The 23595-nt window shown below is 35.2% G+C and overlaps 1 protein-coding gene across 1 annotated transcript in view; it reads left to right on the top strand.

Moving 5' to 3' along the window:
• The window catches only part of ADGRB3 (adhesion G protein-coupled receptor B3), a 468945-nt gene that overhangs the window by 191604 nt on the left and 253746 nt on the right, over positions 1–23595 (top strand). The window contains exons 6-10 of the mRNA XM_067294133.1: positions 4963–5127; positions 8310–8474; positions 9422–9586; positions 16536–16637; positions 17189–17295. Of these exons, the coding sequence (XP_067150234.1) occupies positions 4963–5127; positions 8310–8474; positions 9422–9586; positions 16536–16637; positions 17189–17295 (704 nt within the window). The remainder of the gene's footprint in view (positions 1–4962; positions 5128–8309; positions 8475–9421; positions 9587–16535; positions 16638–17188; positions 17296–23595) is intronic.

Genomic DNA, 23595 nt, shown 5'->3' with positions numbered 1-23595 from the left:
GCAAATTAGAAGCAATAAACATACAAAAATAACAGTAGTCTCTCCTTGTAACCTACAGATACAAAATCTCCTAGGCATCTTCATTATATGCTTGTATGATTAGTAAAGGGGAGGCAGGGGGGTGGTACATTTTGAGACCTGTACTAATGTTTCTAGATAAGTTTTCCCTCTCAAATAAAAAAATATGCAGAATGGCTTACGGAGTATACTTCAAACATCTATTCAGAAGCTTCAAGAGAATCAGTTAAACTTGAAAATGCTAGTGCAAGGCTGGAACGGTATTTTCATCTTCTTCTTCATATACTCCCTTTAGTATCCAATAGTCTCACTGGGATGCTAGGGAAGATCATCTGTCTGTGATCTGGCTGTCGTGGAAAATTTTGAGAAAGGGATTCACCAGTGTCACCATTATGCAACAGTGAGCTAGACCACAAAATCTTTTCCTTAAGTACATGAAAGCTCTTTGGTTTGTCATTTCTAGATATTTTTTATTCTACTGAATATAATTTACTTTTAGTATTGAAATAACTTGTTAAATTTCAAAATAGTACTCCAGATAATTAAAGTAAAATCATGAAGGAACCAACTTTATGCAACTGTGGTTTATTTATCTTTGTTCCTGAGCAATACTGTTTTAGAGAGATGAGGCCATTAGGTAACTGCAAATGTCATGGGATCAAGAGCCTTCTGGAAAAGTGCAGTCTAGTAGGCAGCAAAATATAGCTCATGTAACTGCTGTTGTTACTGGCTCTTTTGTGAGCAAAGGATATCTCAGGATCCAGTATTGTAGTGCCATTGATTTATTCCTCCTTACTGGATAATTTATAACACAACTAAGACCTCAAGGGGAAAGAATGTTAAATTTCTATGGCTGTAGCTGATCTCAGTTAGTTGGTTTCCCCTTTCTGCATTGCTTTCAACCCATTTCACCACAAAATTTAGCTGAAAGTAGTTTCAGGCTAATGGGTGAAGCAAAACATGGCAGGAGCAGGAGTACACTAAAACATTTCAAGCATTTGTTTGCTCAAAACTATAATTTGGCTGGTGTGATATACTGTCACGCTTATCTCTCTTTATTTCTCATGGCTCATAATAATGAGCTTCGGCCATATTGCTGAAGTTTTCATGCACATTTTGATATATTCTGTGCCTGCATGGGTAGGCTAACACAATGAATATAAGGAAGTTAGCACTATCTTTTTGAATTCCTGCACCTTAATTGTTAGTAATTTATTCTCTGGAAGTTCAGGGCTTCATCTGAGAGGAAGAAAACAAGAGGGAGGAAAACTCAACTGTCTCTTTAGAGAGAGACATAGAGGAAGTAGAATAGCTATATGGCTTAAACGTGAAGGTTGGAGGGCAGGTGTCAGAGCATTTGCTGATTTTACCTATTACGAATTCAGGAAAGATATAGGAAAAGACTTTCAGCTGCACAATTTAAGCCATACTACAGGACCAGACACTATAGTACTTAAGTGAGTTTAAATTTGTGCATGCACAACCTCTGATTTCATTCAAAAAATTTTTTTAATCTTGATTCTGCTCAGATAGAATTATTCTTCCATATTAAACTATTATACCATATACCACAAAACATCACCAGCCATAGTATCTTTCCATAATTTAAAGCTGAACAAATCAAAGTCATTTAAACCCCAATAAAAATCTCCTAAAATATGCTTGTAGGAGGAGGGCCAACATGGCCTCACGCCTCCTCCCACCTCACAGAAGTTGTGTATTGTGAACACTGTGGGTGTTCACTTCAACACGATCGGGTTCACAGAGTGGCAGAACTAAGGGAAAGATGCTCTGCAGTAATCCAAACTCGTTGTGCTAGCAATATTTTTCTGACAGATAAGTTGGCAGTAATTTTAATATTTTTGTCCCAAATAATGAATTTTGCATTTGAAACTCTGTTACAGAAAACAGTAACTCCTCTGTGGGCCATCTCTCCATCTGGTATAAATTGGCATAGCTCATCTGGCTATAATTCATCAGATATTACAGGTTTTTGTGCATTTAGGGAGTGGTATTAAAGAAAGAAAATGAAAATGAAATAACAGGAAAAAAATCAAAGGTAAAAAAAATTAAAATGTCCTTGAGTGGATCTTCTAAAGGTGATCTGGATAATACTGGACACTGCTATGATGCATTTGTATAGATTAATTGCCCCTGATATTTGATTGGTTGTTTTATTAGTGTTATGCCTTTTCCATCCTTACTTTGCTAGTTATCTACTAGTTACAGAAAACAAGTCATATACATACAAGACTGTACTGTGAAATTTTTATTAAATGAGCTAAAATTTATCACAGAAGACAATTTTGGGCACAACTCCTCGCTTTAAACCAGAAACAGATAGAGGCCGGTGTAAGTTTGAATCCACTCAAAGTCAAACACATTGTTTTGGCTCATGTTCAGATACAAAACCACCAAAGAATTATCCTTGTTACAGCTTACATGCAGTTACTTTTGCCAGAAAAGACATACAATCTCTTGGCTCAAGACAATTCCTTTAAAGAGCCCTTCAACTCATGGAAATTCTGTCATTTTTAAATGAAGGCAACATATAACATTTTGACAGCATCAACTCTAAACCCAAATGTAAACATTAGACTTAAACTAATATGTACTCTGAAAACCTCAGCCTATGTCTACTTAGTGTTTAGAGCTTTCCCATTTATTATTTTTTACAGCATAAACTTTTTTTTAATTTGGCTTTTAAAGATTGACTTGTTATGTTTTGTACTTTTTGAAATTCTTGTTGTTTCACCTGAGCATCTTAATCAACTGTTGTAATATCAATAAATTAAAGTATTTCTTTGCTATTACTAACTGTCCCTTAGATTCTGATCTGACAAATTGGTTTTTCATTAATTATTCTTATCTGATCAAAAAATGTAGAGTTTTAGAGAGATGTCTGGATTCAAAATCTAATGCGTTGCCAATGAGAAAAAGCTTGAAATGCTATGGCTGAGTCAGAGTACCTCTCTAAGAATAATACCTGTTGAGAAAAGATGAAATGTAATGGCTTATAAACAGATGTAGTCATCAACTTTTTAGCTTTAGAAGGACCTTGTTTCATGTTTTTGACCAAAATGTCAAAGTTAATCAAGGCTTTTAAAATCACTAGACTAAAGTTTGTCACTTTAACATTAATTTTGAGTTTTCCTGGCTTTTTTTGCTAATATAACATAGATTGATGTAGTATTTAGAATATGAGAACTTTAATAAAGCTAGCCATGTAGGATATGAAATAATTACTGTATTTTTAGACTACTTGTATGTGACTACTCAATAACCTCTCAACAACTGAGATGTTACCTAGTGGGTGAATACATTCACTGTATAAAATTAGACATTTTTGTCAGATACAATTTCTTTGAAGTTATCTAAAAAACTTTTTACCTCAGTGTAACACCTGAAATGACAATTTTCCTTAGTGTTAATGGAGTGCAATAGAAGCTACCAACATTCAGAATTCCCCTTAGTCTTACTGATCCTTTTGTGTTAACGTATCACTGGGCCAACATCCTTCCCCACCTAAAGCAACTGAATTTTGCCTCAGGAATTGTTATTCTAATACCTACAAGAAGAGGCTTTTATTTGTAGACACTGGGAAGGTAATATATGCCCTCAAGGCAAAGTAATCCCACACACGAGAGGTTCTATCACAGTGATGAGAAGTAAGGACAGACCAGAAAATCTGTTCCTTCTATAATGCTGTGAACCATTGCCAGTGATACACTGAAATGTGGCACACTCTTTCATCCCTCCAGACACCCTCAAACATCTAGAGTTGCACAAACACACAGTTACATGACACTGAGTCTGATGGTCAGTCTGGTTGCTAAGCCTTCAGGTTTTTCTTCAATGTCTAGCATTATTGTAGTTTTCCTGTTCCCAAACAGGCTAATCTAAACCTGTGCAACTGCTTTTTGGTTAAGCAGAAGAAAAATACCTACAGCATATTTTGCAATATTTTTCAATTCATAAAGAACTGTTTTGCCAAAGCATGTGTATGGAGCTATTTTACCAATACATGCTTATCTATAATACATTGTTTATGTGGAGCATTCTGAAAATTTGACTCCAATTGTTTCTGAAAATGAAATATATATGGCATATAAGCTGAGATGAGTTTTGTAAATTAGTTTCTCCTGCACTGGAAAGAAGTGAGGCTAGAGAAAGATGCATATTCTAGGATTCCTTATATTATTTTTATGAAATACTTTTTATATAAAAATATTTGGATGTGTTTGTAATTTATTGTATTCTCTGAAGGTGTTTGAAGTTTATTGAGTTAACATTCTTTATGAGATCTATTGATGCATGCATTACTGTATATGTTAAATCAGTGAATGTGTTCATTTAAGGAAACAGTGCAAATCTGTTTTGCTTATACAGCTGTGGTACTTTTGAGGAAGATAATCAAGCACATGTGCTGCCATGTTTCCACGAGAATTTAAACTTATGAAACAATTGTAAGATAAGACCCCCAATTTATCATGGTGACACAGTAAGAAATTATTATATTTATTCCCATATTTACAAAAGAAAGCTTAATTTTGATTGCTTCATGTTTTTAGAGTTGCCCTGGGACATAAGGTATATGCCTGATTTTCACAAAGACTGACCACATCTCCTGAAATCAGGGCTATTAAAGATATCTCAAGTCGGGCGCCAACGAATCATAATTAACTTTTGAAAATGCAAGCGATAGTGAGATCAGTTGAAAGATTAGAGAAAAATTGTCAAAGTTAAATATATTTTATGGAGAATAAGACTTTGAAATCAAAATGAATTAAATTTTTATAAAGAAGATTTATTTGCCACTGTAGGTACTGATTTCTCTGAAGCTGGCAAAACAATTCCCTTATGCAATATTGATCATATTTGGTTTGAAATCCTTCTGTTACTTGTGTGTCTGTTTCTGGTTAAAATCTGTTTGGTTTGTTGCAGTACATGGCGTTTGGGAGGAATGGTCACCTTGGAGTTTGTGTTCATTCACATGTGGTCGAGGCCAAAGAACTAGAACAAGGTCATGTATACCTCCCCAGTATGGGGGAAGATCATGTGATGGACCTGAAACACAACATAAACCTTGCAATATTGCACTCTGCCCTGGTGAGCTTATATAACAACTCTGCTTTGTTACAGTGCGTTCGGTGCAGGCTGTTGGGATTTTTTTTATTGTCCTTTGCACACAGAAAAAAACTGGTATGCAAAGTGAGCAAGGGGGGTTATACAGTTAATAATTTTAACTGTAGTGGTCAAAGAATATAATCAGGATGGTAACTCTGTTCTAGACATTACACAAGCAGATAAGTCTCAATTTCTTCAAAATACAGTGCTTTGGGTAGGGAATCTTGATTCAGGGTGGATCTTGGAGAATCAAAAGACAAGCAACTTTCTGAGTATGGCTTAAAGAGAGATATTCAGAGTTTACACAGTTTGTGTCTGCCATGTGTGTTTGGATTACACTTGCTGTGGGGTTCTCTGTAAATATTTATTCACCATACAACAAAGATATTTGGGAAAAGAAGAAAAGGGAAGGTCAGAACTGTTAACTGCCTAATTTCTGGGAGTTACTTGCTTAAACCACTTTCCAAAAAAACTATCCCTGAACAAGTAAACAATGTGTAGACTTCACATTAACCCTTCCATTCACTGAAATTCAAACTAATCAAAAAAATCAGTCTTTTACAATTAATTTTAAAAATTTCTGTCCATAGGTTATTATTTTGACAAAAAATTTCAAGCCAGATATATGTAATGAAATAAGTTTTTGCTTTAAAAATCATCTCCCTTGTTATTACTGAACTCAGTGTAATACCTAGATATTAAAAAAGTGTTAGGAGCTGTAGTGTGGAAGCTTTTATTCATGAGTTTACTCTGATACAAAGTAAAGGTTGCCCTTGCGGAAGGCTTCTTGCATATCCACAGTTCACAACACTGCTGCAAATAGATTCTCTATGACTGGAGCTCATCCTGAAAAGGGTTGATGGGCGTTTGATTAACAAACAGTTATCTGAGGATTTGTAAATGGAGATGAAGTCAAAGCATGGGTGGAACTTAGCACCTCATAGAATTAAAACTAAATTTCTTTCATTTTCACTAACCCTGAAGTTTGTTTTTCTTCAGACCAGCAAAGCATACTCCAACTTTAGCACAGAATTTGTGGATAAGTTTCAGTCTTCTATGCAGCTGCATAAAATATGACTTAATCTGGTTTTTGACCAAGTTGGCAGCTGTGCAATTTTACATGTGCCTGCACAAAAGTAATTAACATGATATGTGAGCATGAAGCTGAGTTGACAACAAGAGAAATGCCAAATAAAAACAGCAGAGAATAAATTAATGCATTCAGTTCACCCCAGTATTGAAAAGAAGCAAAAGATTTTACACTGAAGCTGTCAAAATAAGGAGTTATTCGAGAATTCTGGATTTTTAATAGTTCTTTCTACCAGAATGGATTTCATCAGAGGAAGTAAAGTAGTGGCTACATTTAAAAGTAGCAGCTTAAATCTTTGCTAAATATTAAAATTTCCTGCAATTTCAATGCTTTGTTCTATATAGGAATCACTATGATCAGTTCTTTAGACTTTTAACAGTATTTCTGAAATAGAAAACTTGCACACTATTTGCTCCTGAGGCTAAAGAAGAGAGACACATGAAATATATATGAGAAGCCACAGAATGAGTTTTCTCCAAAGACACTATAGCAAAAATACAATAAAGTAGTCGTGTAAACTACATGGTAGTTGGCTCTTTCAGCTCCTATTGACTGCAAAGGCATGTAGCCGTTTACTAAATTGTTCATTTATAATAATTGATCTGACCTTTCCTACCCTAGAAAATACTATGTAGCAATGAATAAAACTGAAGAGGGATTAATTAAAATGTAATTTCCATAATGTTTCTCATAATATTTTTCATGTTCCACTAACTCAAAAATTCTGCTTCCTCTTTTAATTATTAATACTACAAACATAGAAGGCTGCTATTCCAATACTTCTTTAGAAGATTTCTGAAATCAAGGGTTGGCAAGTGAAGTTACTGATTTTCAACAGTTGTGCTTTTATGGCAACTGTAATTATAAAACAGATTTTCAAAGAAGACTATTAATCAAATAACATTGTATTACAATCTGAATTTTGAGTTTATATTGGGTAATTGCAGATGCAATGACCAGTTGATGATTATTGAAGTCTGTATGAATACAGAGTTCTGAATTAGTACAGTAAGTAATAACACATTTTATAATGCATATCCATTTTTAGAAATACTGTCTAGATCTATTATTCATGATAGAACATCTAATTTTTCACTTGTATGAGAACTTAATTGGTGTGTATTTTTATTATTTTGTTTTTGTATATTTTCATTTACCCAAACAAACTTTCTGATATATGAAATTGAAAATAACAATCCTAAACTTTTACTCATGAGAATACTTCTCCAGACTAAAATGTATAGGCTAATATAAAATACTAAATGCAGAACTGATCACCGTATCTATATTGTTTAAAACTGAACTTGACAAATTCAGGAAGAAGATTATGCAATATACTAGCAAGGAAGTAGACTTGAGGAATAAGGAAGGCCATTTCTGTTCTATTACATTTTATCTGAAAAGCATATTGAAGAACTGGGGTCATTTACCTTAGGAGGCTGATGGATGATAAAAGTGTATGAAAAATTATAAGTATAAATAAATAGACTTTGTTTGAGGCAGTGTGGTAACTCAGTGTTCCTTTTCCTATTCAACTAAATAGACTGCATTTTACAGTCAGGACTAAGGATCTTGTAAGTTGACCCATGCAAGTGATCACTGAAGCTGTAAAGAATCACTTTCAAGGGCTTAAAGCTTATATGATACAAGATTGTCCCCCACTTCTGCCTAAAAGCACAAGCAATACTTTTTCAGGAAAAAAAAAAAAAAAACTTTGTGGACTTTCAAATATGTTAGCAAATTCATAATTTTTCTGTTGCTGTATCAGCATACACTTTGAGGAGATGAAAATTTCTTTACTTGAACAAAAAGGAAAACAGTTTTAAATGATTTTAAAGTAGCTCATAATCACAGTTTCTGTGTTTGATATGGTACATTTTATCAGCAAAGTTTTCAAGACCTTCAAAGTCAGTAATATTATTGTGAGAAGGCAAATGTCTTCAGTCTAGGTTTAGCCCAAGAGCTGCATTCATGCATAAATTGCAACTTCCTAACCTAGAATGAACACTTGAGGCACTGCATGGGTTTGATGGTAATTCTGGTGTGTCCATCTCTTTTGTGTCTGCTCTGGCAGTGGATGGACAGTGGCAAGAGTGGAGCTCGTGGAGCCAGTGCTCGGTGACCTGTTCCAATGGCACCCAGCAGAGAAGCCGGCAGTGCACCGCCGCGGCCCACGGCGGCTCCGAGTGCCGGGGACCCTGGGCTGAAAGCAGGGAGTGCTATAACCCGGAGTGCACCGGTAAGTAGTGATTCACACAGAGAAGGGCAACACTTACATGTTACTAAAAAGAGAATTAAGGGCCGGTCTTGCCAGTAGCTTTGAGACTGGAACCAGTGATGCATAGGCAGACTTCTGGGCCTCCGCAGACCCCAGCAGGCTGCAAACAGGCAGAGCAGCCCTCCTCCAGAGGGAGAATGGGGGCCTTGCTCCTTTTTTATCTGAGGAGCCACCTGGAGATAGAAAAATAAAGAATTCATCTGGAAAGACTGCATGACAGAGGTTGCGTATTTGCATTTCAGTTTTACCATCATTTAAAGAAAATACAACAGTTTTAGAACAAAATGTTTGAGAACTAAAGAGTTTAATAATGTCTCTCAAGAACCTAGAAACTGAACATATTTGAATTGTTCCTCTTCTATGTTGAGACTACATAATGACCCTCTGGAAGTATAAAAACAGCCTTTCAGTGTGGGTGAATTATATTTACACTGAATTTTAAGCCCCATTTACACTGTCAGATCATGTAAAATCAAGCTTCTAAAATATCACATGCAAGAGTGTTTTTATTTAGTTTTTAACAGGTTATTTATGAATATTGTAAATGTGTGTCATTATGTGTGCCCATACAATAGCACTATACAACAAGTACATTTAAAACAAAAAATATGCAAGTGACAATGTCTGTTTTGCAGTCTAATTCAGAGTTAATGTGCATCAACTTTTTTTATTTTACCTTGAGATGCAAGTCATTTAGACAACAATTCCATGTTTAGGAGCCAAGTAGAGACATGCCCATCTTTAGAAGTTCCATGCACTTATATCTATAATTTCTGTAACATATTTTACATATATAAATGTATCTATTTGGGGGCTTTCTTCGTTTACCTAAGTAAAGAATAACCTATCCATCCTCCTTTATGACAGTCATTATGTCATGACTGTAATTATGATATTTTTCTAAATAGCAAATGGCCAGTGGAACCAGTGGGGACACTGGAGTGGGTGTTCCAAATCCTGTGATGGTGGCTGGGAGAGGCGAATTAGGATCTGTCAAGGTGCTTCTGTGATGGGGCAACAGTGTGAAGGAACTGGAGAGGAAGTTAGACGGTGCAGTGAACAGAGGTGTCCAGGTGAGAAGCAGATATAATCACTGTTATTATATACACCACTGTGTGGCTTACTCTGATGGTTATCTTCAGGAGAGACAAGATCCGTGTATTAAAAGCAGTGTTCATAAAAAGCCATATCTGGCCTTGCTTTAGGCAAGTAACTGCTGTTTTTTTCTCAGCAGGATTACATTTCTGTAGCTAGGTGTAAACTAGCCCAATTGGATATCTAAGCAATGCATTATTTTTTTAAATAAATAAAAATACCAGAGTATAAAATTATCAGAAAAAATGTTTCAATGCACAGATCCAGCTACATTATTTGGAGTAGAGATGATTTGATGCAGAAATTCTTCCAGAATGCACTGTTTCTGAGAGAATTAGACCTGGTTTTGTAAATCATGGAATTCCTTTTAGCCACTGTACAAGAGGCATCTGTATAGGGGGCCAATTCCAATGCAATGAAGACGAGGGGAAAAGAATTAACCTTACTGTGATGTACAGAATGAATGAATACATGAGCAACATTCTATAAAAAAGAAAGTCAGTTAAAATGAAAAGGCATGACTTTCCTGTTTTAATAAAAGCTTAAACGTATTTCTTTGCAGCAGTTTTTACTTTGTCCTCCTGATAGATTTAAGTCTTCCTCAATAAAAGCTGATAAAAGCACATCTGAGCTTCCTTGAAAGCGATTAAACAAAAACTTTTGGTGAATCTGATCATATTTATCTGTGACGAGACATTTTCCTAAAGTAAAAGAATGCATTATTGGTCAGGTATAAGAAAACAAAGTAAGACACAAACAGTGTAGGATGTCTTAGTCAGTCACTTGGGAAATGATATGTTCTGAATGTAGCAGGAAAATGAATTTAACAATCTCTCTGATTTCTGCACAATTCCACTTCACATTTCTATGGCTATATTCTCTGGTAGGGAGAGAAAGAACTTAAATGGCAGGGATGCTTGGGTCTGGAAAAGGAAAACATATCAGATGTGAATTTTGTGTTATCAATCCCATGTTTTCATAGGCAGGACAGTTATCCCCTGGCAGCCATCAAAGAACAGTTTCAAGATATTGCAGTACAGTAAAACAATGAATCATGTTGCATTTGAAGAATAATAAAAGGTGTAATTGTAGTTATAAATTTATAATACTTTACTAGAGAAGTTTACTAAATATAACTTACATCTCCAGTGTTCACTTTAGTTTTAATAAAATGCACGTTATTTGCAAAGCAGCATGAAACAGTGTTTGTATTGAGTTCCTAAACAAATTATAATTCCCACAGTTAATGTAAACTTCCTCCATAAAATCACTGTTCTAAGAGGTTAATGTGAGTCTTCTCAGTAAGCAGACATTCATATAAACCAGCTTCCGCTTACAATATCATTCTTGAAGTAATTTGCATGTGTATATTCAGAAGTAAAATCACACTGCTGCAATCCAATTTTCAAAGGTTGCCACCTGCTGTTAATAAAATATTTTACAAATGTACTTACAAGTCAAATGCACACAAAACATTATTTGCCATTTGTTGTATTTATTTATTGACTTGATTAATCCCAGATCAGAATCAGAATGTTTATAGACACCATAATAACCTAATGCACTTTTTAACAAATAATACTTATGTGAAAGATTATGAATGAATAACACAGATTTAATATAACTGTTTCTAGACTGATGTTTGCTAGAGCATCTAATATTTAAATGTAGATAGTGGACAATTTACCAAAATACTACATTACAAAGTATAAACAGATAGACAGATTTACATGTTATAAACATCAAGTAAGATTGAAGAGTACTTTACAGAGATGACTCTCTACTCACTTAGTGCTATTATTGTTCCTATGCTTCAAAGTATAAATAAATTGCCAAAGACAGCAAGGGATGATGATCCTAATACAGCAGTTTTCATGATTTATATGTTTTTCTTCAGTAGCCCTAAAATATTTCAGAAAAGCTATTTTCTGTTTCACTGGTTTCTCTTTCTGTGATAAGCCATTGAGAAACATGAGAAACAAAAAGGTCTAATTTTTCTTGTATTAGCATTGGTTTGCATTAGTGTAAGAGCAGATCCGCAGCATTGTAGGTCTGCATAACATGTTTGTAAAATGGATGGAGCTACACCTGTCTGTATCACCCAGAGGTCTGGACTTACAGATAGTGAATATATTGCAGACTTAAAACTGTATAAGCAAAAGGAGAATAAAATCTTTTTCAATTATTCTAACTGCTGTTAATAAAATGCTTTTCAAACAGAGCTGTTCATTTGACTGATTGAAAATCTTGACTGAACTTTTTGAGTTCTGCATATTCTGAACATTATATAAGATTTTCTTCATAGTGCATCAGTGATGCTTTTCAGTTGGTTTGGAAAGGGGCTGAATTACATGAGACACTCCTAGAAGCTGAACATAAGCAGCACTAAGAAAGGCAGGCTCAGAACTATTATCTGAAAGTAGGTCTCCCAAATGGCTTGGTTTCTGGACAAATGTTGAGTTTCTTTCTTTCTGATTTATTTCTGTTCACAATTAGATGTATTAAAACTGTGATTGTTCCCATCTATTGTGTAATGCTCTGGGAACAGAAAATTAACATCCGAATATATTTTGGCTTCAGTCATTTTTCTTTTGTTGTACCCCAAAGGTATAAAGTTAGGTTTCATTCCTAACAGGTCAGCAATGTTAAGGATTTAGTACTGTGTAAACTCTAGTAAACAAATCAGAGAAAGACCAGAGAAAAAGAAAAAATAAATTTTAAAAGTCATAGGAGACGTGGTCTAAGAGAAAATTAAGAAGAACTGAGTTTAGAAGAAAGAAGAAATTGAGCTGGAATATACCAATGACTTCCAAATCTACAAAAAGCCATTATTCAGAAAACAGATTATCAGTTGTCCTCTTTGTCCACTGAGGGTAGCATAAGGTAACAGTCTATTTTGCAGAAAGGAAAGTCAGACTGGATAATAGCAAAAAGTGCTGAACTGTTTCCCACTCAACATTAGAAAACTAATCCACTTATCTGAGGTCTAGGTGAGTGCCAAACATTTTAGGAGACAAGCAACACACTTTTTTCTCATTTTTTCTGACCATGTGTTACACACTGCTGTGCAGAATCCCACTGCTGTGGATAGGAGTCTGTATGCAGACTTTTGGGGAAGTACATGCATTTTATTGTCCTGCCATCAAATGTCTCAGTCTGTGTCAGATAAAGACGGAAAGCCCTTCCATCATCCTACAAAATCCCAATCCTCTGCTGAGGTTACCACTTCAGCCAACAGCATTTCATTCCACACCTGCCAAATCTTATGAAAGTACTTAACCTGTGTAAATAACATAATCCTTTTGAGTGTAAAGAGTAATGCACAGGAAAATAAATAAATAAATGAAACAGAAACCAACAGTTTTGTGGCGGAGAAAAAAAAAAAAAACTTCTGGACTTGTTAGGCAACTTGTCAAGTGGAAATCACTGTGGAAAACTTAACACTGGATGAACAAGCAATAGCTTTATCCCATAGGAATAAAGGAGACAGCTAGGTAACACAAGAAATTGCAATCCATGTCTGTTAGGGAGTTGCACAGCAGCTTGATCAGCAACTTTTGGAGAAATACATAAGAGAAATAAGGTAAGTCCCATCAAATGGGCCAGTAAAAGATAAAAGATAGGAGAACTAAGAATAAAATACCATATTATTCAGGAGAGAACACTTCTGTATGGACAATGGTGCTTTTGTAAATTTATTTTTATGAAAACAGAACGCCATCTTTATGACAGTTTTAGGAATATCTTATGTTCAAATGATACAGTATTGGTTTCCAGAAATACCTATACATTTAACTCCATAAAATTGTAGTATTTATGCTTTCCTCAGTTTTTACTCAAAATAGATACTCGGTATTTCTTCATAAACATATTGTCAGTGGTGGAAAACATACATAGGAATTGTTTTGACCTAAAAATTAATGGAAAGAATCACCTTGGTTGTTAACAGAAAGACAGTGCACAACAGCTGCTGCTGAAGACCAGCTAATGGCTTCCTACTGCAGATAGAAAGTTTCTTCAAAGGCAATACTAGCTATGTATGGTAAAATATGAGAAGGGGGAAGATTTAAATAATTGTCAGCACAGAAATAATTATATTAAAACTTTGGTTTTTGTTTTATCTCTAATTACAATGATATTTTACAAAATGTTCAAAAGCTTTTTTCTATTGCTTTTATTCTGTTGCTTTGTCTGTGTATTAGCAGACAGCTTTTTCAGGCCCCAGGTGGGCTGAATGCCTTTTGGAGATTCATATTGTCTCACCAGTGATGCTAGAGGAAGGCTGGACTTCTAGATCACTCACTTCGTTGAGTGTTTATGCTTAGCTAAGATGAATTCACTCCTATCATTCCAGGGGTATAACATGGTAAATTGGAGTACATGCTCTGCATGGCAAGATATTGCTGAATCACATCTTCAGTGAAAGAGAGGGTTGGGGTTTTTTTTGTCACTTTAAGCAAATTTATCTCAGTATTTGCTGTTTTCTTTTAAATTTTAGCAATCCTCTATGATTTTGAACAGCTAACTCCTGTTTATCTTTGTGCATGTTATGAATTAATTGTGCCATAGTTACAGAAATGCTTGAACTGGTCCTGAGGAGATCCCGCAGGGCTAGCAAGGCTTTTTAATTCAGGTGTAATGCCACTCCAATGTGACTGTACTATCTCCACGGGCAACTTGTGTTGGTTGCTCTAATGATGCTTTAATGTGGGCAGGAGCCTGACTGGTAAGCTCTGACAGATGTGTTTTGGCTTTAGAAAGAACTGGTTTGGTTTCTAGGCACCACATTCCTTGATCCAAGGTATTTGTAGAATGCACTGAAAGACAGCTGGGTGCACTGCACAGTCAGCCAAGATCCAGGAAAACTTGTTAGCCTGGGCTCAGTGACGTCTCTTCCAAACTCTGACTTGCTCCTGCACCTCTCCCCTGATAACTCTGGGCCTTGGGAAGGCTTTTTACTTTGAACACAGCACAGAGGTACACAGATTATGGTTGGTACTATGCTAAAGATAAAAGGCTCTCCAGTAATTCTGAGCTTTGAAAAGTGGCAAAAGCACACAGGTAGTACCCTTCTAATTAGACAGAAAATCTCTGATATTACCTGTGACTTGCTAACATAAAACAGATAACATGGTATATATGTGTTTATATATCTCTCTCTATATATGTATATTTTCAGAAAAAACATTTAACACTTTGTATTTGAAGAGAAGAAAGATTTTCAGTTCTGAGAATCAACCTTGCTATGTCTTATTAGTGAACACAAAGAATTTGAAATAGCCAGAGCTGGATGACAAATACACTTATCAAAGGCCTCTGAGCTTTAGCACATTTATGTAATTTATAACATTACCTCTGTTTTATGTTGATCTTGCAGAACATTTCTTCCATTTACAAAAGCACAGTATGATGGCGATTGCATTCGCTTATGTCATCAAATAACTTATGTTTGTCAAAACCTGCTTTTCCCCATTTTAACCATGGCCTCCAGCATTAACTTTTTGTATATGTCTAAAGCAGCAGTGTTAGTATTCTAGATTATGAATATAATCAACTTTCTTCATGTTTTGCCATTAAGGGACCACTTGATTTTTAGCATCACCAACTGTCTTGATTTACAGTTCAGGAATATTGATGATAGGGCAAGCAATTTTTCTAAACAGCTGTGATTCATGTTAGTATTACTGAGACGTCTGCAAGGAGTTCCTTGCCGTCCACAAAGAGAGGGTACTGTTTGGTGTGAAAGTCTGCTCAGTTCGTCCTGCACCTCACTCTTCTGTCAGGAGAAGTACAAGGAAGACGGACAGTTTTATGGGTCAGGCAATGGAATTGGTAAAATCTGGTCCTACATATACTAGAGGTTTCACATGCAACCATGGGTGAATCATTGAATCACTTTCTGCTTTACCACTCCATCTGTAAAAGTGTGACAGCATTTCCCTTCTCTTCTCCTTTTCCTTGTTTTATAAATGCTTTGACGTAACACAGTAGGATTACAATTTACCTGAAATACATACAATAATACTTTGAAATAACTCATGTCTTTTCTCTCCTGAACATAAAATGAGTTAGATTTCAGCAAGTAGTATTTGTCAGTGCTTTAAGTTGTGAGACATCTTCAGCCAGATGTTTGCTGTGTTGATCTAGTTTACTCAAAAATCATAAACTGGAAATCTACAGTGCAATACAGAAAATACAAAGAGCAGAGGGAATCTGGAAATCATGACCATGTGAAAATGAAACGTGAAGCATTTGTAAAAGCCTTTTTTCCCCCGTGTGTTTTTGTTACTGTAGAAATGTGAAAATATCTTTTCCCTTAAAATGGTAAAACGAGTAAAAGGTTGTTTTATTTTATAGCCACTCAGCCTCACATTATTGACTGTACTTGCATAATCACTAACTTGTAATGAAAAACATTTCAAAGAACTAACCTGCTTTTTCATTTCCAGAATATACAGTTCTCATTTGACAGCTTTAGCACATGTAATATTTCAGCCAAGGTTTTAGAATGATTTCTTTCACATACAGTGTGTTTTAGAAAAATCTTAGAAAAAAGTTTAGTGTAACAAGCATCACAGCTTGTAGCTATTATCATCAACTTACGAAATATGCTTAATGTTATTGAAGAAAATAGAGCAATAAGTAAAGGTTCAAAACCATTAATATTGCAGATACAATTTAAAGAATGTTTGTTTGCTGAGGAGAATAGATGCATGGGCTATAAAATAAATACCATCACAAAGCCAGTTGTTACACAAAAATTGCAGTTTTTGCATTCCTACCTTTATGTATTTCATTCTTAAAATGAAACCAAAAGATGATAATATATACATCCCAGGAAGAATTAGATTGAAGACTTACTTTTCTGATAGAAAATATCTATTTTACATTAACATTCATATTTAAATTCTCATTTTTAAATGGCAGCACCTTATGAAATATGTCCTGAAGACTATTTAATGTCAATGGTGTGGAAAAGGACCCCAGCTGGGGACATGGCATTCAATCGATGTCCTCTCAATGCCACAGGTACAGTATTACATTGAAACTACATGATGACAGGAAAAGGGAAAAATCTTTTGCGTTGTATTCTCAGACATAATCATTGCCAGACTCATATACATATGTATAAATACATTTATATGCATATATATGCACACATACATATGCATATACATATAATATGTGTACATACATACGCTTTATCTTCTGCAGTTTATATATATGGATGGGTATATGATATATATATATATTTATTGTGTGTGTTTCAGTGTTACTATACACAGAGAGAGAAAAGCAGAGAAGAAGACTTGACAGAACCAGTATATTCTGGCAAATTGATGAAAATGAAGCAAGTCATAAAGATCTTCTTAATTAAAAAAAACTGCTAAATATTCACCAAGTGAACAATGAAATGTGTTTCAGAAACTTGTACTATTATATATACACTGCTGATCATTTGTATGAAAGTGTTGTGTGTGTGCTTTTAAAATAATGTAGACTGTAGTTTAAATAACCTTCATTCTTTCCAATTGCTCTCACTTATATAAATATATTTTTTTCATTTTTGTGACTTACAGGCACCACTAGCAGACGCTGCTCTCTCAGTGTTCATGGAGTGGCCTTCTGGGAACATCCAAGCTTTGCTAGATGCATATCAAATGAGTACAGACACTTGCAGCATTCAGTAGGTGCAAAGCCAGCTTTAGTACTTGCTCTGTTTATTCATTGCTAATCATTGTTGTAAAAAAACTTACCTATCTACTCTCAAGCAATATTTCTGATGCGAAATGCCAGGAGGAAAATAGACCTAAGAAAGAATAATTTATATTCATGTATATCATTTTGATCTTCTATATTGCTAGTATTTGAATGAAAGAACCTTTGTCTTTACTGTAGATATGGAAAAAAAAAAAAAAAGATGCAGGCTCCCTTTTTCCACGCTCACTGTGTGAAACTTTTGTAGGGGGCAGAAGGTAAGACACATATTTTGGCTTATTAGAAAATGAGATGTGAATAAATGAGGTTTACTGGAAAAGTGACCTGCTAAGTAATTTTATAATACCTTGAATTCTTTAATTGCACACTAGGAAGTCAGAAATGATTATATTTCTTCCTGCTGTCAAACATAGGACTTCACCTTCAAATGAAACAAAGGAAAATGATTATAGGATAAAGCTATTACAATGTCTTGGAAGAAATAAAGTAACTCTAGATGAGAAAATGCCATGGTTATTTTCAGCATGCTTAACAAAAAGTTTATTTGCAAAACATATTTATTATACACTTATATACTGCTTAAATATGTTTGTATTTTATATATATTATATATTGCCTTATAATTATACTACTGTGGTATGTGCTAGGTATATTGGTTGCATTCTATTTCCACAGTCCAAGCATTCAGCCAGGTTAATATAGAGGGAAGAGCTTCTTTGAAGATTCTCATGGACAATAGCATTTGCCTGAATGATAGATTTTTCTGACATTCCTATTACTCTACCTCCTTTTCCAAAGGCCACTGCTCCATTAATAATTCAGCAGAGGGGCACTAATGTAGCTGTGTGCTTGATAACTTCCCAGCCTCTCAGCAAAGTGCGACACTTTTGTAACATGTTTAACAATCTTTGGTGGCTTGAAAAGTAGGAGTCTAGCTGTCGTTCCTCAAATTTGGCTTGCCAGTTGAAAGAGATTTTGATGAATTTCTTTGAGCTGCATTTCTGTTTCATTAGATTCCAACTCAGTTGAGGCCTGGGATTCAGTTTCAGGGTAAACTAAAACAAGCATTATTTTTAAACTCACACAGAAGAAAGCACCTTAGCAATTTTCCCAACTGCAAAGAAACCTTCTTTTCATATATAGCTGTCTGCAGATTGCTGTATCCATTTAGTGTTCTCCCTGGAAGCGGCAACATTTTGGCTGTAACTTGCTATACAAATTGGCTGTAGCTATTTTGCATTTGATATTTTTGATATTTTATTATTTTGCAACCGCTGCTTATAGTGTGTTTAAACATAATTTTATACATGGGTGGGGCAGTGCTACATTTGCATTGCATTTGCTTAGAATGTGTATTTTTTGTAATTAGCACAATAAATATAACTGCTGAAGGTTGTATGTTTTCAGTTTGAAATAATAATCATAAAGGTATATTGCAAAACAAAAAAAATAATGTTTTTGATCAAAAAAAATGAAATGAAACATTTCATTTTGAGCTGGTGTGTAGAAGCAAATTATTTCATTTTGCTTGCTTTTTTGCATTTAAATATTGTAATCTTCTGAAATATTTCAAAGGATTTATTATCTTGACATGTCTGACCAGAAGACCATTGCTTTGAGAATTAGAAGCATCTTTCCTCTGCTTTTACCTTTCTGGATTTCATATCAACTTTTATTCATAGGAATGATCCTCATGCCATTGATTCTGTATTCATATTCAGCCTTTCCTTTTCATGTTATTGCTAGAAATCACTCATAAGCAACTTAACCGCTGGGGAATACTCTTTCATATTATTCAATAGTATGACTTACCTGACTGTTTTGGTGGTGCACTGATATTTTTGAAGAACTGCAGGTCTGTCTTGGCAGAATGGGGTCATTGTTGGACAAAAAAAGGCATTTCTACGCCAGATCAGATTTATCTATTCTTTTTTATTTCCTTTTTCAAAATATTAAATATGATTAGACCACACTGTGAAATAATCTTTTGCCAAAGAACATTTAAAAATAGCTAAAGCTTCTTTAAAGTTACACAAGCATCTAAACACTACCTTGTTGCTGCACTAAATTTCACTCTAGATGACAATTTAAAGGAGAAAAGTGGCTTTTTTTACACTTGGGAGCTGTTCACAAAGCATGTCAACTTGTCTTACATCTTGCTGCCACTCAAAGTGAACAAGACAAATTATTTAAAGAATCATAGAAAATAGAGTTAAAGACCTATAAGGTCATAGCCCTGCAAATGTAGGCTTGTCCCCCCATGATACATATGTCACTTCTATAAATCCCTGAAAACAGGGCTTTATAAGGAAGTTGCTGACAGATGGTGTTGCTATAATAAATGTGTGCTTATCAAAGCATTTATGAGATTTTTCAGTGTGCTTAACTTACAAATAATGTTATTTTACCAACTCATACTAAGAGTAGTGGGGGGATGTCATTCAGTTCTGTGACTGTTCCATGAAATCCTAGTCTGAGCTGAATCTCTTTCATTTCTTCTCTGAAATACATAGAATAAAAGAAAAAAAAAGATTTTATGAAGTTGATTTAAAGTAGCTGATGTGTATGCTATACAGACAATACTTAATAAATTAATGGAATGCCTTCCTGGAGGGATACAGACAGGTCTCTACCTCTTTTCCATCCAAACTAGCCACATAGGATCCAGAACCAGCCCAGAAGCCATGTAGCTGAATTCACGTGATGCTGTGCCCAAAGCAAATACTCTCTGATGAAAAGCATATCATATGCTGGGAGCCAGAGAATATTGCCTTGGCCACAGAGTCTGCTAGCCTAGCTACACAGATTCTGGACTGGAGGACTGCAGTTGTACTAGTAAATAAACTAAACACAATGAATACCCAAGCTCAGATGTGTTCTTGCAGTCATCTGTACTGTTTAACTGTTTATGTATTAGCATATTCCCTGACATGATTTAAGACCATGCCAGCCAGCACTGTCGCAGACAATGCCTAGCATCATTTAGAGAATAGCATGGCAGAGAAATCATTCCCAACAGGCAGTTAAACCATCTTTCTCTGTGGCGGAGGAGAGGAAAGAGATCAGCCTGAGGGACACAAGCTGGGCTGTATTAGTTGGCCTCAGGGTTAGAAGATAGTCCCGAGGCTACTGTATTTACTTTAATTACTGTTTATATACAAAACTACTTTACATCTGGCCATCTTGGACTATGGGTAGAGAAGTTCAGGGCTGCATGTGTCTATCAATGAGGACTGGCCCTTGTGAAATATTGGCTCCAGTGACTCCTGTGACTTCAGTGGAATTGGGAATTCACACAAGGCAGAAATCCTACAAAGTTAATTCGTAGACTCCCGCTCTAATATCAATATGATTTTTACTTTCTCTCCCAAAGATGCTTTTCCCTACTAATACTAACACAGGTTTCACCATATGTCCACACTGACCTATAATTCTATGCTATGTATAGCATAGAATATATATATATTACAGCAGTTGATCATCCTTAAAGATGATCCTTGAAGATCATCCCCTTAGTATATAAATATGTACCTACTATATGTACCTACAGGAGGTGCAGTTTCATGCACAAAGACTCATGTACTTTTACATGTTTTCTGTTGCTTACCTGGGAGTGACATAGGAAAGATTTCAACCCTTAATAAGCAGTATTAAAATTGCAGAAACCCAGTTACTGCTGCATCTCTTTCAGCTTGACTTAAGACTTGTAATAATGACCAATAAGGTAACTATGTAATTCATACTGAGATGACACTATCTTTCCACCTCAAAACCCATTTGGAAGTCTGTTTGCAAAAGTGAAGAGTCAGTGAAGTTACAAAATACTCTCGTAATGCAAATTGTAATATACTCTATTCCTAACCCCATCACCATGCATAATTTATCTCTTTTTCCAGCCATTCACAGAGTGTGCCAGGCATAATTATTGGCTCTACTCAGGATAGGCATGTAGTGGGACCTCAAATGTGTAAGAAGAAGGCAGTGTCTTCCATTGGTTAAATGGAATTGTCTAGATATATGAACCACTGTTTGATACTTACATCAATACTGTACTTGATATTCTGTTACAACAGTTTCAGAGATGCGTCTGTTTGAACGTCTCTCTTCAACGTCTCCTTGAGATTAGGCTGTACTACTCTCTCAATTTTTTGTTAATAGGGAACTGAGGGAGGCCAGTTAAATGAGGAACTCAGTCATTCAGGAAGCCTGTGATTAAGGTGGAAATCTATGTCTAGTCTTCTGACTTAGTGTCTAATCACCAGGCCACTGTTCCTTCTTAATCTTCATCTCTCTTCATATCAGAGCACAGAAAAACACTCACATGCTAAAAATAAAGTAAATATGGGATCTCTGAAGAGAATATAAGGTGGAACATGATAAAACAGTGAAATGGTTTGGCTTGTGGTGTAGAGACTGACAGTCAACTTGCGTCATCAGAGGGAAAGGTGCCCTACGCCATCCCTGTGTAGGAACTTGAGTAAAAGCAGTTAAGAGGATGATGCATCTCAGCTATGCCACAAACTTACTGCCTGTACTTTTGATAGTTTGTTTTACTTTGTGCACTGTGGAATACAGGTCGTTTTTAAAACCATGGATGATAATTAAGTCTCCTTGAATAATGGAACCAATTAGTCATGAATAATTTATCCAACGTCTGGTACAAACCAGTCATCAAATGGATTCAACAGATGCTATTTGACCAGCTTATATAGCTGGTTGACTAATATGAAGAATTATTCACTGAATAAATTAAGGCACAAAATGCCCAAATCCATCAAATAAACCCTTGGGAAATTATTTGGTCAGTCCTAATAACAGTACTTAAAGAACATAATTAGGACTAATCTTACTACAGCATTATAAGCGGAAAATGCAAAATGATAAATACCTATTTTTTGCCTTCTGGAATCATGTGACCTAGAGAATCAAGCAATAACTTGATGAACAAGACAAGAAACATCACATATATATATAACTTTCTGTTGTTTCTGAGTGCATGTTTGGACAAGGATTTCTTGTATTGCCCTAGCGTGTTTGCAGTACTTGCAGCTTTTTATTAAGAAAATGCTCCTTGTCAAGTGCTATGTTTCAGGACTGTTAGCAGTTATCTGTGGAGCTAAGAAGGGATTTTTTGCCCATTGATGCACAGTTTATTAAATGTATTCTTGAGAAAGAGGACATTACAGAAAAGAAAGGTTTCCAATTATTTGTTGTATTATGGTTAGGATGGATAAGATCTAGTGGCAGACAAAATCCTTTCTTCTGTTCCTTGTGGATAGTTCTCAGTCATATACTGATCACCATATTTCAGTTGATAGGGAGGAATTTCCCTGCTTTACCTAATTCCAGTTCTTTTTCTCAGAATTCTGAGGTTTTGTCCTTCTCTATGGCATAGACGTGGTTTGGGTTCTCGGGGGACCATTTGTGCATCTTACCAAATCAATTCCTGCCATAGCAGAAGTTATGGACCTTGTTATATCCTACTCTCTGTTTTTTTTCTGCCTTTGACATAGAGTTTAATTTTCTGAAAACTGAAATCCTTTGACATAACTAACATATTTTAAGCTCTATAAAGAATATCTGTAGTTTAATGGACTACCATATATAGAAAAGCAGATTAGATGATCTACTGACCCAGTCTTAGACTGTATAATGCTGTGAAGTATTCTATTCACTCTTTGTTATCTTCTTTTGATCTGGAAAGAGAAAATGGGCTGCCTAATAATTTTACTTAAAATTGTTAACTTGGATAGTACCTTGTTAATTTGGATTATTATTTTCTGAGCTATGTTCTGAGCTATAAAACAAATATATATTCAAAATATTCTGAAGTATTATTCTGCATATCTGAAATTCTATAAGCAGATCAAATGTTATGCAACTCCACTGACTAAATACATTGTCAAATCAGGTTTAGCATCACCATGAGAGATTCCAGACTGAATCAGTAGGCATTCCTTCTTCTTATGGCACAAAGAAGTTAAAGCAAAAGACATACCACATATATACACTTTGACTGCCAGAATCTGCCAACTTGGGCTGTGTAATTGATGCTTTGTGACAGAACAAATTCAAAATCTAGTCTGTCTCACGTATTTCATTTCCAGGATTTCAAGTGTATATTAGTAAGCGAATCATTGTTCTTGCTGCAGCCCTTGTTTAGTATATAAGGCAATATCTAATTTCTGCTTTGGTCTTTTTGTAAATGTTAAGTCTAGAAAGGGACCGTCATGATTACTTAGCCTGATCTTCTGTATGATCTTCTGTA

This window comes from Apteryx mantelli, chromosome 3 (genome assembly GCF_036417845.1).
Source record: "Apteryx mantelli isolate bAptMan1 chromosome 3, bAptMan1.hap1, whole genome shotgun sequence".
In the NCBI taxonomy this organism is placed as follows: Eukaryota; Metazoa; Chordata; class Aves; order Apterygiformes; family Apterygidae; genus Apteryx; species Apteryx mantelli.
The sequence above is the reverse complement of the archived record's forward strand: the minus strand, read 5'-3'. Positions and strand labels throughout refer to the sequence as shown.